The following is a 19,307-nucleotide window of genomic DNA, read 5'->3' as shown; positions in this document are numbered from 1 at the left end:
TTGCTGATGTAGTAAGGGTAAAGGTAAAGGGACCCCTGACCATTGGGTCCAGTCGTGACCGACTCTGGGGTTGCGGCGCTCATCTCGCTTTACTGGCCGAGGGAGCTTCTGGGTCATGTGGCCAGCATGACTAAGCCACTTCTGGCAAACCAGAGCAGTGCATGGAAATGCCGTTTACCTTCCCACCAGAGCGGTCCCTATTTATCTACTTGCACTTTGAGGTGCTTTCGAACTGCTAGATTAGCAGGAGCAGGGACCGAGCAACGGGAGCTCACGCCATTGTGGGGATTCGAACCGCCGACCTTCTGATCAGCAAGTCCTAGACTCTGTGGTTTAACCCACAGCACCACCCGCATCCCTGCCGCTGTAGTAGCATACATAAATAAATTTCTATACAACTTAGGTAGTTCTGTCCCTATAATCCCCAAAAGAAAAGCTTCTGTTTTGTTTTTTGAATAAAAGTTATTTTGAACATCCTTTTCAATTCATTGTCATGCCATTTTAAATCCATCAAGTCAATCTCCTCCCAGCAGCAAGGTTTTAGGGGAGGCTGTGCCGGAGGAGAAGAAAACTATAGAGTAGCACTAAACTATGGTTTACTGTTACATCTGAATGTGGCTGGTATCTACAAAAAAGTGAGAATGCTGCAGCCCCCGTATAGTTATGAACTGGGGCTTTATCATCTACTGTTAATTCTGCTGAATCCTGCCCCCAGTGGTTTCTGTCAGCAAGTACATTCAGTCTTTCACATTTCATTTAAAAATGTATTTGAAGAGGATGCTTCCAACATGTTAAGAGCTGCCTCCAACAGTTCGCTTTATTTAAAGCCGATCTACTCCCAGGAGCAAAGAAGCAGAGAACTTTCCTAGAGTACATCCTTGTGGGATTTGCAACGGATGGTGCTGCATAAATAACAGTTTAAAAATAAGTCATCCGAATGCAGCTTAGGTATAGCACCGAAAGCAATGGGGCAAGTTTGTCGTAGCTTCAAGTCCTTTGATTTTTAGTGGGAACTAGATAAATTATAAACAGATGAAAACATTGGCAGGATTATTGTAATAACCTGCAGTTTCACAAGAGTATATATTTAAAGAAGATAAGTAAATGAGCAAATTAAGTTAATTTGGATATGCAGAAGATATTAAAAACAAAATTTAAGGAACCGCAGAAAGAGGGGGAAGGAAGTCAAGTTTTGAAATGTCAAAACAATTGTAAAATTAGTGGAATGTATAAAATTAGTGAAATGTATAAACTTGAAAAGAATAGATGATAGATAGATGATTTTTAGTGGGAACCACATTCGTCTGGATCCAACCCTGTGTGTACAGTTTGCTTTAAAAAGGCATGGATTCAAGGAAGAGGTACTATGTCTTCCTATGCATTCACATCAGGCTTGGATTAATCTCTTTTATTGTTTCCCCCCCTTGTTATTAGAATTGTAGAACAGTAGAGTTGGAAGGGATCCCGAGGGTCATCTAGTCTAACCCCCTGCAATGCTGGAATCTCAACTGAAGCATCCACGATGACAGATAGCCATCCAACCTCTGCATAAAACCCCCCACCCCCTTCCAAGGGAGTCCATTTCACTGTCAGACAGCTCCTACCACCAGAAAGTTCTTCCTGATGCTTAGAGTGTCCTTTCTCGTAGCTTGAAGCCATTGGTTTTAGGTCTTAGCCTCCAGAACAGGAGAAGACAAGCCGGCTCCCTCTTCCATGTGACAGCCCTTTAGATATTTGAAGGTGGCTGTCATTATCTGCTCTTATCCAGGCCAAACATACCCAACTCCTTCAACTGTTCCTCATAAGGCTTGAAATCACCTTATATGGGCATTTAGTAGCTGGTGCACAGATACTTATATGAAAACCTACAGCAGAAATGGAGAACCTCTGGCACCCCAAGTTGTTGTTGGACTCCATCAGCCCTAGCCAGACAGGCCAGTGGTGAGAGGTATTATTGGAACTGTCATTCAACAGTATCTGGGGCCCCAGACCTATAGCATAAAGACAGCAACATATCTTCTTCTGCTTATCTCACCTGCATCCAAAATGCACTTCCAGTAATTATTTTTGGCAAGACAAAGGACTTCCAAACACCGTATGGCCATTTCTTTCCTTTTCTGCTCTTTGCAATCCAGCATACCTGTTGAGAATCCCCAGAGCAATTTGAAGACACTTGCTGGTTACCCCCAAAGGATGTATCCAAGCTGAACCTTTTTGCAATAACTCCAGTTTGCAGAATTGTTTTTCGTTGGAGTTTATCCAGCCAATAAATGGCCAGGAAACACATTTTCAAAACTCTGACGCAGCTCTAGGTAGAATGGATTTGTTATGTACTGAGAAGAAGAGTTTGGATTTTATAGGAGTCTCAAAGCGGCTAACATTCTCCCTTCCCTTCCTCCCCCACAACAAACACTCTGTGAGGTGTGTGGGGCTGAGAGACTTCAAAGAAATGTGACTGGCCCAAGGTCACCCAGCAGCTGCATGTGGAGGAGCGGGGAAGCGAACCCAGTTCCCCAGATTACGAGTCCACCGCTCTTAACCACTACACCAAAATGCAGCAGTCTGATTGCTCCTAGAACAATAGGATTCAGAATGCAACAGTCTGATTGGTCCACAGGAGCCATCCAATCCAGCTCCAGGTGGAAGTGAATCCACAACCTGATTGGCCCACAGGAGAATCCCGGAATTAGCCAATCACGTGGGGCCCATTGTGTAAATAATGTATATAAAGCAGACATTCTGGGGGAATTTGCATTCCTCCTCACTACTATGAGCTGAATAAAGAGCATGAAATCCACTCTCGACTCGGAGTATATTTCAGAGGGGCAATTCGAGAATGAGGTATCAACAGTGAATTTTTTATTTTTTGCGTTTTGCCCTGAATGATGGTCAGGGGTGCCGCGGGCAACACTGGCCGCTGTTCCTCTTTCGTTCCCTCCCTCCTCTGATGCCCTTTCATGTTTCTGCCTCCCACAGGCTTGCACGGCTGTTTATTGCAGCAGCCCTGGCTACAAGCTCCCCAGGCAAATGGTGCCCCTGGGAGGCAACTCTCTTTGGGGCAGGGGTGGGGCAGTTCAGAGACCAGGGGCTGCAGCTGCAGCTGCCTGAAGGACTCCCAAGGAGAAGGGAGAGGAGAGGAGGCTGAGGGAACACTCCACAAGGGAGGGTGTTTGAAAAATGGTGAGAGGCTGGCAGCTCTGCAGGGAAGGGGTGACGTAACTGGGCTCCTGAGCCCCAGTGGGTTGCTGCAGAAAAAATGTAGTCGGTTAAGGGAGCCGTGGACTCAGAAAGGTTGAAAACCTCTAGATTATACCATTTCAGACTACAGTTGGCAGATTTTATTTCTTTTTAATATCCCCCTTCATTAAAATAAAGCTCCTTTTCTACTTGGAGCAAGCTTTAAAAACTTGGAGGCATTCAAATAGGGATCCCTCCTCACCGTTATCCTGAAGTGGTACAGCTCATTCAAACAACATTTCAGTCTACCCAGGTCTTTAGGACTTGATGGCCAACATATTCAACAGCTAAAACTGTGTGCTTTTATTTTTATTTTGTTTTACTTTTGGAAGTGTTGCGGTTTAGTCCTGCTGGTCACGTGACCCGGAAAGCTGTCTGCAGAGAAACGCCGGCTGCCTCGGCCTGAAAGCGAGATGAGCGCCGCAAGCCCATAGTCTCCTTTGACTGCACTTAACCGTCCAGGGGTCCTTTACCTTTACCATCCAGGGGTCCTTTACCTTTACCTCAAAAGGTGGAGTGGGTTAATAGAAAGCATTTAAGGTAAAGGTAAAGGTACCCCTGCCCGTACGGGCCAGTCTTGACAGACTCTGGGGTTGTGTGCCCATCTCACTTAAGAGGCCAGGGGCCAGCGCTGTCCGGAGACACTTCCGGGTCACGTGGCCAGCGTGACATCGCTGCTCTGGCGAGCCAGAGCCGCACACGGAAACGCCGTTTACCTTCCCGCTGGTAAGCGGTCCCTATTTATCTACTTGCACCCGGAGGTGCTTTCGAACTGCTAGGTTGGCAGGCGCTGGGACCGAGTAGCGGGAGCGCACCCCGCCGCAGGGATTCGAACCGCCGACCTTTCGATCGGCAAGCCCTAGGCGCTGAGGCTTTAACCCACAGCGCCACCTGCGTCCCCAGAAAGCATTTAGTCTGCCAATATTTCCTTGTCAGCCTGCTGAGTCCTATGCTGCCACCATGTGGTAGTTCAAAGTTCCTTCTGACAAATCTGTTATGGTGTGGGGGCTGCTCTAGGACAGGTCTTTCCAGAGTTCCCTCCAGCTTCCTATCCTGCCTCTAGATAATACAGCATCAGATGTGTTATCACTGGGCTATGGGGGCTGTTGCATCCATGGGCCACCTTGTTGCATCCTCATGAACTGAAACATCCCAGTGAGTTAGGGCCACCTAGAACCACTTTGCAGGGAGACAAACTGATGTGCTTACCAACAAGAGTTTTCCAAACCGGAAGGTCAGGGTTGTGCAGCTCAACCAGATGCTTCAGAACCTCCGTATGAAAGTTCAGCACCGCCAAATGAATGATATTATTTCCTTCGTTGTCCTTTTTCAGCCAGTTGGCTTTGAGAGAAAACAAATACTGGATCGTATCTAATGCCCCAGATGTAGCCGCAAGCAAAAGTGGGGTGGAGCATTTTCTGTAGGAGAGAGGAGAAACATCACTGCGATGCGGATTAATACTCAGCGAAATAGGATGATGAAATGGATTTTATTTCATATACAGGACAAGCCTTGGTTCATGGTTAGTCCAGAGAGAGCTAAACCATTGGCCTGGAGTCATACAAGATGCTAAGCCAAACTATGACTGTAGAGGAGCAAATTGGCTGTGATCCCTTTCCCAAAGAAGAAGAAGAAGAATTTGGATTTGATATCCTGCTTTATCACTACCCGAAGGAGTCTCAAAGCGGCTAACAATCTCCTTTCCCTTCCTCCCCCACAACAAACACTCTGTGAGGTGAGTGAGGCTGAGAGACTTCAGAGAAGTGTGACTAGCCCAAGGTCACCCAGCAGCTGCATGTGGAGGAGCAGGGAATCGAATCCGGTTCACCAGATTACAAGTCCACCGCTCTTAACCACTACACACACGGGCTCTCTGCACATCCATGTGTTCATGCTAAGCTATGTGCAAGCCAGGGCATTGTTTCTGCAAGTTAGCTGCTGAGTGACAGTGGAATGCTGCACAAATCTATTTAGAAGCAAGCCCTACTGAGTTCAATGAGATTCACTCCTAGAAAAGTAGATGAAGAATTGTGGCCAAAAACAAACAAATAAAAGTATGCATCTCTCCCCATGTTCTCTAATAAGGAAAGCCCTGTCATGTTCATTAGGGCTTGGTGAGATATCGATATATCATCCAAAACTGGTCTGAGGTCGATATCATGATATCGGGTTCATCGTTCTTGACCTGGCAATATATTGCAAATCACGAAATGTGTTAGGGCTGGGCAATATATCACTCAAAACTGGTTTCAAGTCCGTATCATGATACTGGTTTCATAATTTTTGACCTGGCAACATATTGCGGATCTTGATGTGTGCATGTGTGATGGGAAAATCACTATGTGGGGAAAACCGTGAAGCCAGCCAATGCCTCTACATAGCTCCACCCTTATTTCAGACATCATGATATATCGGTATATTGTGATGTTTAACCGGGGATATATCACAGTGTTGAAAACCGATACTGGCCAGCCCTAATGTTCATTGGGATCTACTCACTGGAAAGTTTATATAGGATTTATTGTTATTTTATCCTTCAAGACAAATTGCATGTAACAGAAATGCAGTTGAGCTGTGGTGGGATAGTTTCTTTGCCTGTTTATCTTGCTCTCTTTACCTTCCCACTTTGCAACGTTGATTGCTCTAAAAAGGACTCTTATCAAGGATTCCAGGCTTGAACCCGGAACATGAAGGTGAGCGTTGGTCTAGACTGCATTCTTAGGCTATCTGAAGGTCCTCCACGCTCCTAGTAGACTCTTCCAGGAGGATTTGATTGATATGGGACAGTACACCTTTAGATTGGTTAGAAGTCGACATAGCAAACATTTCAAAACATGATCACACCCTAGAATAGCCTGTTCCCTTGCAGGGAAATGTAGCCAGCTGACGGGCACATTATGAACCCTTGTCTCAATTTGATTGACCCAAGATTAGGCAATTTGGTGTTACATTATGCATAATCACTAACCTTCGAACTCTGAAACTTGACAATACTTAGAGTTCCTTACTTGAATTCCAAAAGGAAACAAGGCGGCGTAAATTCCCATGCTGTTTTCTGCTTACTTACTCATTTCGTGTTTCAGACTCTAACGAAGCTGGGTGTTTTCGGTAGAGAATTGTGAAGCAGGTAACATTGTCATAGAAGGCAGCGTAATGTATAGGCAGCCACCCATGTTCATCGGGTATTTCGTAATCTGCTTTTAAGGCCAGGAGGAAATGGAGGGCTTCGACGGAGGAGCACTGAGCTGATAGGTGCAAAGCAGTGGGACCAAAACCTGACAGAGGGAACAAGATGCAGTAGAATGAACTACACCGGGGTCAGCAACCTTTTTCAGCCGTGGGCCGGTCCACCGTCTCTCAGACCATGTGGTGGGCCGGACTATATTTCAGGGGGAAAATATGAACGAATTCCTGTGCCCCACAAATAAGCCAGAGATGCGTTTTAAATAAAAGCACACATTCTACTCATGTAAAAACACCAGGCAGGCCCCACAAATAACCTACAGATGCATTTTAAATAAAAGGACACATTCTACTCATAAAAACACGCTGATTCCCGGACCGTCTGTGGGCCGGATTTAGAAAGCAATCGGGCAGCATCCGGCCCCCGGGCCTTAGGTTGCCTACCCCTGAACTACACAGACATGGTACACTTCAGCTGGCAAAATCTAAGGCAGAGCACCCAAAGATTTGAATAATTATTTGCTAGTTTTATGTTTCTACACCACCCCTTTATTATTTTATGTGTACAGTTGTACCTTAGTTGCTGAATGCCTTGGAACTCATACGTTTCAGCTCCTGGATGATCGAAAACCAGAAATGAGTGTTCCGCTTTTCAAACGATTTTCAGAAGCCGAACGTCCAGCGCAGCTTCCGTGGCTTCCGATTGGCTGCAGGAGCTTCCTCCAGCCAACCAGAAGCCGAACTTTGGTTTCCGAATGTTTTGGAAGTCGAACGGACTTCCAGAACGGATTCTGTTCGACTTCCAAGGTACGACTGTATATGTATGTATGTGTTGAATTTATAGCCCTTTTCTCCAAAAAGCTCAAGATGATGTCTTTGCTTCTCCCCCCCCTCGTTTAAAAACCATGACAACCCTGTAAGGTAGGTTAGTCTGAGAGGCAGGGGCTGGCCCAAGGTCACCCCCTAGTCTCTCTAAGGTCCTAGTTTCACACTCTCACCTCCCCACCACACTGAATTTTCACAGAATCAATACTGTTTCTCTTTCCAGCACTAGAAAAATAGCATGTGAATTTATCAGATTTTTAAAAAAGCATCGAACATGCCATGCATTGTAGCATTAAAAATGGAAAACGTAGCAAAATCTCTGCCCACCCCTGAATATGAACAGCATATAGCCCAGCCTTAGTGGAGAGAGAAAGAGAAATCAATGGCAACAAACTAAATAATTTTCATCATTGTAGACTATTAAAAAAGTAATGCTGTGGGTTTTTTTACAACTCACCACTTTTCTCTCCTGCAATGTCCTTATCTTGGAAGCTCGTTGTTCCTTAAACAAAGCATATTTATTTAATCACTTCAACCATGACATCCCTACATGCCCGTGTGCTATATAGACATAGGTTCTTATTTTAAGATTAATTATATCATAGGTTCCAAAGCTATTGGCTATGCAGAATTTCCAGTAACGAAATACTATCGACTTCAGTGCAATCAATCTTTTTAATTATTATTATTGTGTGTGTGTGTGTGTGTGTTTACAGTGTAATCTCTGCATTAAATTTACTCCCGGAACAAAATTACAAAACTGCAACATGCTTAATGGATTCCGAAGAGATTTTCTTCCGAATGGGCTTACCTGTGCACCCCTTAATGGCAAGAGCAAAGCTCCCACTAACTCAAATATTTCATTGAATGAACCGTTCTAGTTACACTATAGAGCATTATCTCTTAAGGTACAGAAGCTGCAAGCCTTTGGCCTTAAACTTATAGCCCCTAGTTTTCCTAAAGTTAGCGCAACTTTATTTCGTATACTTATATATATTACAAAAGTCGGAGGACAACAAAGTATTTATCACTTACCCTTTGGATCAGATTTCTGGGAACGCTTCCCTAGAACAAAATGTATTTATTATGATTTGGCTATTGCGTCTTTCTTTCTTTCTTTCTTTCTTTCTTTCTTTCTTTCTTTCTTTCTTTCTTTCTTTCTTTCGGTATACACTATCCTGCTTCTCATTCTAATGATGAAAGCCTCCTCCAAACAGTTATTTCAGAGATGAAGAATCTGTGGTTCTCCTCTCCAGATATTGCTAGATTTCAGTCTGCAGGGCCAATGGTCCGATGATGGGAGCTGTTGTCCAGCACAGCAGCATATCATGGGTTGCCAATGCCCAGGGTGGGTGGGCACGTATGCCAGGCGGGGGACAGAGCCCGCTGCTTCAGCCCAGCCCACGTCGCCAAAGCCACTGGAGCCAAGTGGGGCCGCATTGCTCTGCCTGTTTACCCACACAGGTATCTGAACTGGAGTGGGTAACAGGTCAGATGAGGGCTAACAGTGATGTCTGGAGCAATAAAGTATCTCACACACTTTAGAAAAGAAAATTGGAATCAACAGGTGAATGAAGGCTTCCTCAAACTCGGCCCTCCAGATGTTTTTGGCCTACAACTCCCATGATCCCTAGCTAGCAGGACCAGTGGCCAGGGATGATGGGAATTGTAGTCTCAAAACATCTGGAGGGCCAAGTTTGAGGAAGCCTGATTTAGATATCTCTGGTTCTTGCACAGAGTCTTTTCTACAACCAAGAAAGGGGACAGGGGAGATGCTTTCCTTGTGGGAAGGACCCCTGGGACTCTAATAACTTCTCAGCAGATACTATTTCATACCTTGGCTAACTGGGATGCTGCGCCTCTGGTTGATAGTCAGATATGATTTAATCAGCTGGCATATGATTGACACACGGTTGTAGATAGCAGCATAGTGGATAAGACCGTAGCCATGATCGTCTGAAAGAGCAAGGCTGGAGAGGGATGTCTTGCGGCAGAAGGTGAGGAAGATAGCAGCCAACCCTCTTTCAGCAGCAGCCCTCATGCCAAATGGCAGGCTCTAAATGTCACATGCGCAAAAGGCACATAGAAAAACAACAAGAATAGTAATACAGGGATTTTTCACTCCAGCTACTTTGATTTGGGCTGTGTGTACCATGCCCTGAAAGAAAGAGAACAGTTAAAACTCTGTACCAAGATAAATTGACTCCTGAGGCCAGACGACTGTAGAAAGACACAGGATCTTTCTTATTCTGCATTGCATTATATAATTTTGTACTTGTTCTGTATCATGCGTTCCATCCTGGCTCGTTAGATTGAATGGGCAAGGATGTATACAGGCCACTGAAGTCTTGGCCCCAACCACTGGATGCCAGTTTCGGTACTCAAATTATAGGGGGAAATGTAGAGAGGCCCTTAATGGAATCTTCAAGATACCCGCCTCCCTCAACAAATTTTAGCCAAATTATTATCCTGCCAGTGGCATGCGGTCAGTGGACTAGGGGGACTAGGCTAGTCCCCTAAATGTTCCCAGTAAATTAGAGTATTAAAGTATTAATACTCTGGTGCCTGCTTCTCAAAGCCTGGGAAGCTTCTGCCCAGCTTAAGGTGGAAGAAATGATGCTCTGACCACGTCCAAGAGTCCTCCCATCACGGAGGCAGCAGGGCTCCAGCATCCTTCTCAAAGCCCAGGAAGCTTCTGCCTGGCTGTCAGGGACTGGGCAGATGAAGGAAAGTGGTGGAGACCACTTCCCCAGGAGTCTTCCGGAGAGGATGAAGGGGCATTTAGTATAGACCTCCATGTTAGTATTTTTCATCCCCCCATTGCTGTTGGATCTCGTGATCCACACTGTTTACATTCCATTCTTCTGGAAGTGTGAGAACGGAAACTCAGACACCGCATTTCCGTTCTCTGTGCTTTTGTTTTAGGCTCTTTGTTCTGTCTCCCAGACAGACAGGATGTTTGTGTGAGCTGCTCCTCACGCTGTTGTTATTTTCCTTATTATGATTTGGTTTGATTTGATGTATAGCAATAAAATTAGCGATGCTACATACTTTCACAGCCAAGGTTTTGTTTACTCTGCTGTTTGCATGCTCATATGAGCAGATATGAGTCGCTGAGATACAAGACTGCTGCCAAACTCTTCACGAGAGTCCTGTTATCGGAGGGAGAGGCCTCATATTCCGGTAGTGGTTTGGTAGAGGGCACATTCCAGAGGAAGATGAGGGCAAAAGTTGGGAGGTGATGGGAGATGAGGAGGAGGACTTTGAAAGAATTCAACCGGCAAAGCTTGAGCAGCAGTTGAATGAGACGCTGTCACTGGAGTGTCTCCCAGAAAACTTACCTGCCCCCAAAACCAGGAGTTTGCTGAGGATAGCAGAGAAGAAAGCTCAAAGGCAAGCGGCAAGGAGTCTGATAAATAGGGAGGTAATGGAGAATGGGCTGTTTGGGCCATTTCCACTAAGGCTGCCACCTTTGTTCTGGCAAAATACTGGGCAGGGTAGGGTGGGGCAGAGAGAGGCATTGGAGCGATTTTCTTTTCCACCTGGTGCATAACTCAAGCAATCCATTACAATCTGTGGCAGCCTAACAGGATGGCCCCTCTGGAATTTGTCACATGCACAGAGACAGATATGCATGAATTTGTAAATCTGTCTGAGCTTTGCTACCCGTAGCTTAAATACATGACTTTTCACACACCCTTTCACATAGATAGATTTGGAGAGGAGCCCTAACTTGGCAGAGAGAAAGGGGGGGGGCAGGGGAGTGGAAATACAGGACAAACTGCATCCTGCATTGAATCAGCACAGGACATAGTATTTTGCACTATCGTATGGGACGATCCTGTATTATACAGTGTTATGTATTCAGTGTTCTGTGTTTACCCGAGCTTGAGTCTGGACTAAGGATTTTGAGCTCCTGTGTTCTGATTCAATACATGATATCCAATCACAGAACATTTCAGGATTTGGGCCTCTGTCATTGGCCCTTAAACTCTGAGTCATGATTCGCAGCTTGGAAGTTTAGATAGCCAATCACGTTGGGAGTGGGAGCGGCCCAGGCCTTCAGAAATGTATATAAGCAGTTGTTTGCCCCTGCTGTTCAATTCTGTTAGTTCAATAAATGTTCTTGCTGTTATTGTTGTTTCTTGCCTTGTGGGAACCTATGCTTCATACAGGGTGGTTGGAAACCTTAAATTTCCCACCTGGCCTGAGAAGCAGGGCAGGCGGGTTTACTCCATTCACAAAGGCTGCTCTAACTGGAATGAAGCATGATTTTGAGCGACAGAGGGAGAGGAGCAAAACTGTTCTGAAAGCGCTGTTTAAAGGAAGATGACCATAAATGTGGTGGACCTCACAGGGTCCATTCCCTTAAAAAAACCAAAAAACATACCTTGCATTTAATAGCCTTCTTATAGCCAAATCTTTTCTTGAATTGGTCCATTGCTTGAATATCAGTTAATGGGAGCCTTTTGGGTTTAAGTGTGCTTACTACTTCGTTTATGGCTCCCCACCACTGGCTCTTAAAAAGCAGATAAAATGGTTCAAGTTCGATCCCGATTACATAATAGCTGGAAAATGCAGGGGGTGGGGGGAACACACACACACGCACAGTAGAAACTGGAATATTTTAACACATTATTTTGTAGCCTATATTTCACAATGCCTGTAAAGTGAGCCTGAGAATCTTCTGACCCACCAAATCAAAGACATCCCAATCACTTAATATGGTGGTCCACCAGGGGCTTATAAATATATATTTATTGCTGTCTCTGAGACTGCAAAATTGGGATTGTGGTTAAACACTAGGCAGGCCACAATACACAAAATCAGTTGCTGGGAGACACAAGTGCTGTTGCACTCATGTTCTGTTTACAGGCTTCCCATGGGTATCTGGTTAGCCACTGTGAGAACAGGATACTGGACTAGGTGGACAACTTTGACCTGGTTCAGCAGGTTCTTATGTATAGGACTTTATTTAAAAAAATCAAGCAGTAGTAGCTGCATTTAGCTCAGTGGACTGCAGGTTGTGTACACCTGTCTAAATTGGACCATGGCATACCATTATAATTCATTTTAATCCTGCCTTTCCTCTAAGTAGCTCAGGATGGCATACAGCAGCATACCCTCCCCAAACATTATCCTTGCAACAACCCTGGTTGTTTGGGTAAGAGAGTGTGACTGGTCCAAGGTCCCCCAGTGAGCTTCATGGGTAAAGTGTCAGTTTGGGTCTCACCATCATCCTAGCCCAACGCTCAACCCACTGCACACTACTATTTGTACAGTGGTACCTTGGTTCTCAAACGCCTTGGTACTCAAACAACTTGGAACCCAAACACTGCAAACCCAGGAGTAAGTGTTCTGGTTTGGGAACTTTTTTTAGGAACCAAATGTGCTCCGTTTTGAGTGTTAGGCTTCCGTTTTGAGTGTTATGCTGAGGTCTGTCTGTTTTTGCTATTTATTTTGTGTTTTTGGTTTTGCATCTCTTTTTGTTTTGTTTTTGTGACTGTGTGGAACCCAGTTCAGCTACTGATTGATTGATTGTGTGACTGCAGTACATTGTTTGTTGCTTTCGTTTTATGGATCAATGATCTCATTAGATAGTAAAATTCACGTTAAATTGCTGTTTTAGCGGTTGTTTTTAAAAGTCTGGAACGGATTGATCCATTTTGCATTACTTTCTATGGGAAAGCGCGCCTCGGTTTTGGAATGCTTTGGTTTTGGAACAGACTTCCGGAATGGATTAAGTTTGAGAACCAAGGTACCACTGTAGTATCCTTTTAACATTGCTCTAGTATCTGAGCAAAAGGGACGCTTGGTGGCGCTGTGGTCTAAACCACAGAGCCTAGGACTTGGCAGTTCGAATCCGCTCGACGGGGTGAGCTCCCGTTGCTCGGTCCCAGCTCCTGCCAACCTAGCATGTCAAAGTGCAAGTAGATAAATAGGTACTGCTCCGACGGGAAGGTAAATGGCGTTTCTGTGCACTGCTCTGGTTTGCCAGAAGCGGCTTAGTCACATAGCTGTCAACTTTTCCCTTTTTTTAAGGGAAATCCTATTCGGAATAAGGGAATTTCCCTTAAAAAAGGGGAAATGTTGACAGCTATGCTTAGTCATGTTGGCCACATGACCCGGAAGCTGTATGCCGGCCCCCTCGGCCAATAAAGCAAGATGAGTGCCATAACCCCAAAGTCGATCCTAATGATCAGAGGTCCCTTTACCTTTACCTTTTAGTATCTGGGCACTGTAAAGATCTCTGTTATGTCTCCCTAAGCCTGAAATAATAGAACCTAGGCATAAAAGATGGAACAAAGGTGGTGCTGGGGTCCGGGGGGTGGGGTGTTTCCTAGTTCTGCTGGATCTCTCAGCGGCCTTTGACACCATCGACCATAACATCCTTCTGGACCGTCTAGAGGGGCTGGGAGCTGGGGGCACTGTTATACAGTGGTTCCGCTCCTTCCTCCTGGGCCGTGTTCAGAAAGTGGTGGTGGGGGATGAGTGTAGGGCCCTCACTTGTGGGGTACCTCAGGGTTCCATCCTCTCCCCCATGCTTTTTAACATCTATATGAAGCCGCTGGGAGAGATCATCAGGGGGTTTGGACTGGGTGTTCATCAGTATGCAGATGACACCCAGCTCTACCTCTCCTTTAAATCAGAACCAGTGAAGGCGGTGAAGGTCCTGTGTGAGTGCCTGGAGGCGGTTGGAGGTTGGATGGCGGCTAACAGATTGAGGTTGAATCCTGACAAGACAGAAGTACTGTTTTTGGGGGACAGGAGGCGGGCAGGTGTGGAGGATTCCCTGGTCCTGAATGGGGTAACTGTGCCCCTGAAGGACCAGGTGCGCAGCCTGGGAGTCATTTTGGACTCACAGCTGTCCATGGAGGCGCAGGTTAACTCTGTGTCCAGGGCAGCTGTCTACCAGCTCCACCTGGTACGCAGGCTAAGACCCTACCTCCCCGCGGACTGTCTCGCCAGAGTGGTGCATGCTCTGGTTATCTCACGCTTGGACTACTGCAACGCGCTCTACGTGGGGCTACCTTTGAAGGTGACCCGGAAACTGCAATTAATCCAGAATGCGGCAGCTAGACTGGTGACTGGGAGTGGCCGCCGGGACCACATAACACCGGTTCTGAGAGATCTGCACTGGCTCCCAGTACGTTTCCGAGCACGATTCAAAGTGTTGGTGCTGACCTTTAAAGCCCTAAACGGCCTCGGTCCTGTATACCTGAAGGAGCATCTCCACCCCCATCGTTCAGCCCGGACACTGAGATCCAGCGCCGAGGGCCTTCTGGCGGTTCCCTCATTGCGAGAAGTGAGGCTACAGGGAACCAGGCAGAGGGCCTTCTCGGTAGTGGCGCCCGACCTGTGGAACGCCCTCCCATCAGATGTCAAAGAGATAAAGAATTACCTGACATTCAGAAGACATCTTAAGGCAGCCCTGTTCAGGGAAGTTTTTAATATGTAATGCTGTATTGTTTTTAACACTGATTGGGAGCCGCCCAGAGTGGCTGGGGAAACTCAGCCAGATGGGCGGGGTATAAATAATAAATTATTATTATTATTATTATTATTATTATTATTATTATTATTATTTGATAGAGTAGAAGTGCACTGTAGGCAAACTCGGCCCTCCAGATGTTTTGGGACTACAACTCCCATGATCCCTAGCTAACAGGACCCGTGGTCAGGGATGATGGGAATTGTAGTCTCAAAACATCTCGAGGGCCAAGTTTGCCTATGCCTAGTTTAGACTAAAGGACTAAGAGGAAGCACAGAAAATATGATTGTGTCATGCTTATGCCAGACTGGATTCCATCTACAAGATTTTCACTACGTGACTGGATTCCCTTTATGATAATGCACAGTGGACAATGAGCTATGGTCAAAATAATTTGTTTTTTAAAAGCAGCAAAGCTCAATTCTGCATTCAGATTAAAAAATCTCGATGAATAAATAATAAACATCCGTGCTCAGTCGTCAGTATGTTTTTTAAGCAAACTTATTTCTAATCAATTATTATTTTGCATACTGTAACATCTGCTGCATGTACACAAGTGTTTACTGGCACTTAGGTATGAGCCACGTTTTGACTCTCAACCATTAACTAGTGTTACGTTTCCAAAAACTCAATCGAAAGCATCTCATATGCTCTTTACCTCTTGCCTTGAAAATCCATTATTGGTATGGGGTAATGTTCTCTATAGGGTGCATCTGGGTCCAACAGTTGAGCGAGGTGATTTGCTGCACATGTATGCATTTCGTCATAGGCAGCCTATAATTAATGTTAAAAACAACAGACCCTTTAAAACTTCCTGTATCAAGGCCAAGCACCAATGGGTAGAGAAACACAAGTTCAAATCCTGTCTGGGCACATGGTGGAAACAGGTTTTTAGTTTCATAAAATCAAAGAACCAAAGTTATTTGACTTCCAACCCATAACATGTGAGGTTACAGTTCTACAACAGTCCTGTTCTTGCGATTACATGCTGATTACATGCTGAATTTCTTCAAAGTAAATGCTCTTTAAAATAAAATAATACAGATAAAAATAAATGTATTCCCTTGTAAAATACATTTTCTTGAAACAAATCAGAACTGAAGGGTGGTATTAAACTAAATTTTGCTCAGACTCATTGGCATTCATGATCACGACTAAGTTAGATCCATTAATTTCAATGGATCTGCTCTGAGTAAAAGGAAGCTGACAATCACTCCCTACAATTTACCTTTCATGGTGTCATTTAATAATTATTTATGCCTTTGCTTGAGAATGACACCAGGGGAGTTTACAGTGCTGATATTGAAATCAATTAATTGCAATAAACAATAACAATAATCATAAAAAACTAGCAGACAAAATGGTATTCAGATCTAAAAGGTTTAAAATGTTTAGACAGTCCCTTCAAATCTCTGAGAGGTGTTTTTTTGTTTTTGTTTTGCTTAACGCCTGAAAGAATGTAAAGTTGCTAGCAGGAGAGGATGTGCATGCTTTCCATCATGGGGCCACCACAAGAAAAGGCCTTTCTCTACTTGCCAAATGCCTAAATATAACAAGGAAGGTGCAGAGAAATGGGCCTCGGTGGATTACTTCAAAGTACAGGCTGTTTGATATAGGAGAAGCTGTTCCTTTCACCCATCCTAGGTGCTAATAATAGTAATAATAATAATAATAATAATTCATTTATACCCCCTGGGTAAAGAAATGCAACTCTAGATAGGCACTCTTCTTTTGTCCTATTTGAGTGCCCTGCTTTAACTGGCAGTAATTTCTACATGTACCGTTGCACACCACCCTGGCCCCTCTGCATGCATTGAGAGAAGGCCCCCGCAATAATCTTTATTTTATTGTTTATATGCTGCTTATCTGACTCTGGGCAGCTCCCAACAAAGTATTAAAAGCACAATAAAACACCAACCATTAGAAACCTTCCCTAAACAGAGCTGCCATCAGATATCTTCTAAATGTTGCATAGTTATTTATCTCCTTGACATCTGATGGGAGGGCATTCCACTACCGAGAAAGCCCTCTGCCTGGTTCCCTGTAACTTCACTTCTCGCAGTGAGGGAACCGCCAGAAGGCCCTTGGCGCTGGACCTCAGTGTCTGGGCAGAACGATAGCGGTGGAGACCCTCCTTCAGGTATACTTAAGGCTTTAAAAGGGAGCACTAGTACTTTCAAGAAGCTCTATACAGTCAGCAAAAACAAGACCTGGAGCTGACTGTGGCTCAGATCATCAGCTTCTTATAGCAAAATTCAAGCTTAAACTGAAGAAAGTAGGAAAAACCACTAGGCCGGTAAGATACAATCTAAATCAAATCCCTTATGAATACACAGTGGAAGTGAGGAACAGGTTTAAGGATTTAGATCTGCTGGACAGAGTGCCTGAAGAACTATGGATGGAGGCTCGTAACATTATACAGGAGGCAGCAACGAAAACCATCCCAATGAAAAGGAAATGCAAGAAAGCAAAGTGGCTGTCCAATGAGGCCTTACAAATAGCGGGGGAGAGAAGGCAAGCAAAATGCGAGGGAGATAGAGAAAGATACAGGAAATTGAATGCAGATTTCCAAAAAATAGCAAGGAGAGATAAGAAGGCCTTCTTAAATGAGCAATGCAAAGAAATAGAGGAAAACAACAGAATGGGAAGAACCAGAGATCTGTTCAAGAAAATTGGAGATATGAAAGGAACATTTCGCTCAAAGATTACCATAATAAAGGACAAAAGTGGTAAGGACCTAACAGAAGCAGAAGACATCAAGAAGAGGTGGCAAGAATACACAGAGGAATTATACCAGAAAGATATGGATGTCTCGTACACCCCAGGTAGTGTGGTTGCTGACCTTGAGCCAGACATCCTGGAGAGTGAAGTCAAATGGGCCTTAGAAAGCACTGCAAATAACAAGGCCAGTGGAAGTGATGGTATTCCAGCTGAACTATTTAAAATTTTAAAAGATGATGCTGTTAAGGTGCTACACTCAATATGCCAGCAAGTTTGGAAAACTCAGCAGTGGCCAGAGGATTGGAGAAGATCAGTCTACATCCCAATCCCAAAGAAGGGCAGTGCCAAAGAATGCTCCAACTACCGCACAATTTCACTCATTTCACATGCTAGCAAGGTTATGCTTAAAATTCTACAAGGAAGGCTCAAGCAGTATGTGGACCGAGAACTCCCAGAAGTGCAAGCTGGATTTAGAAGAGGCAGAGGAACCAGAGACCAAATTGCAAACATGCGCTGGATTATGGAGAAAGCTAGAGAGTTCCAGAAAGACATCTACTTCTGCTTCATTGACTATGCAAAAGCCTTTGACTGTGTCGACCACAGCAAACTATGGCAAGCTCTTAAAGAAATGGGAGTGCCTGATCACCTCATCTGTCTCCTGAGAAATCTCTATGTGGGACAAGAAGCTACAGTTAGAACTGGATATGGAACAACTGATTGGTTCCAAATTGGGAAAGGAGTACGACAAGGCTGTATATTGTCTCCCTGCTTATTTAACTTATATGCAGAATTCATCATGCGAAAGGCTGGGCTGGATGAATCCGAAGCCGGAATTAAGATTGCCGGAAGAAATATCAACAACCTCAGATATGCAGATGACACAACCTTGATGGCAGAAAGTGAGGAGGAATTAAAGAACCTTTTGTTGAGAGTGAAAGAGGAGAGCGCAAAATATGGTCTGAAGCTCAACATCAAAAAAACGAAGATCATGGCCACTGGTCCCATCACCTCCTGGCAAATAGAAGGAGAAGAAATGGAGGCAGTGAGAGATTTTACTTTCTTGGGCTCCATGATCACCATAGATGGCGACAGCAGCCACGAAATTAAGAGACGCCTGCTTCTTGGGAGGAAAGCAATGACAAACCTAGATAGCATCTTAAAAAGTAGAGACATCACCTTGCCAACAAAGGTCCGTATAGTAAAAGCTATGGTTTTCCCAGTAGTGATGTATGGAAGTGAGAGCTGGACCATAAAGAAGGCAGATCGCCGAAGAATTGATTCTTTTGAATTATGGTGCTGGAGGAGACTCTTGAGAGTCCCATGGACTGCAAGAAGATCAAACCGATCCATTCTTAAGGAAATCAGCCCTGAGTGCTCACTGGAAGGACAGATCGTGAAGCTGAGGCTCCAGTACTTTGGCCACCTCATGAGAAGAGAAGACTCCCTGGAAAAGACCCTGATGTTGGGAAAGATGGAGGGCACAAGGAGAAGGGGACGACAGAGGACGAGATGGTTGGATAGTGTTTTCGAAGCTACAAACATGAGTCCGACCAAACTGCGGGAGGCAGTGGAAGACAGAAGTGCCTGGCGTGCTCTGGTCCATGGGGTCACGAAGAGTCGGACACGACTAAACGACTAAACAACAACAACAAAGTACTTTCAAGCAGGCTCCAAAGTGAATTGGCAACTAGCCGATCCGTTCTGACATTTTTCTGAGGTACAATCTGAACAAGAAAGTGTTGTGTATTGAGTCAAAGGATTTTATATCTGTATTATTATTGTCTGTATTTGCATTAGGGTAAAGTAACTGCCTTTTGGTTCCAGAGGGTACAGCTACTATTGGTTCATT

The 19,307-nt window shown here is 44.8% G+C and overlaps 1 protein-coding gene across 4 annotated transcripts in view; it reads right to left on the bottom strand.

Moving 5' to 3' along the window:
- Positions 1-19,307, bottom strand: part of ANKAR (ankyrin and armadillo repeat containing) — a 52,621-nt gene that overhangs the window by 25,693 nt on the left and 7,621 nt on the right. For all 4 annotated transcript variants that reach the window (XM_079975864.1, XM_079975861.1, XM_079975863.1 and 1 more), the window contains 8 exons: positions 15,396-15,511; positions 11,636-11,813; positions 9,082-9,301; positions 8,281-8,310; positions 7,703-7,747; positions 6,305-6,512; positions 4,447-4,655; positions 2,036-2,140 (listed from right to left, as the gene is read on the bottom strand). In XM_079975864.1, the coding sequence (XP_079831990.1) occupies positions 2,036-2,140; positions 4,447-4,655; positions 6,305-6,512; positions 7,703-7,747; positions 8,281-8,310; positions 9,082-9,301; positions 11,636-11,813; positions 15,396-15,511 (1,111 nt within the window). The remainder of the gene's footprint in view (positions 1-2,035; positions 2,141-4,446; positions 4,656-6,304; positions 6,513-7,702; positions 7,748-8,280; positions 8,311-9,081; positions 9,302-11,635; positions 11,814-15,395; positions 15,512-19,307) is intronic.

This window comes from Podarcis cretensis (assembly GCF_951804945.1).
Source record: "Podarcis cretensis genome assembly, chromosome: 1".
NCBI classification, from domain to species: Eukaryota; Metazoa; Chordata; class Lepidosauria; order Squamata; family Lacertidae; genus Podarcis; species Podarcis cretensis.
This window is presented reverse-complemented; position numbering and strand designations above follow the sequence as displayed.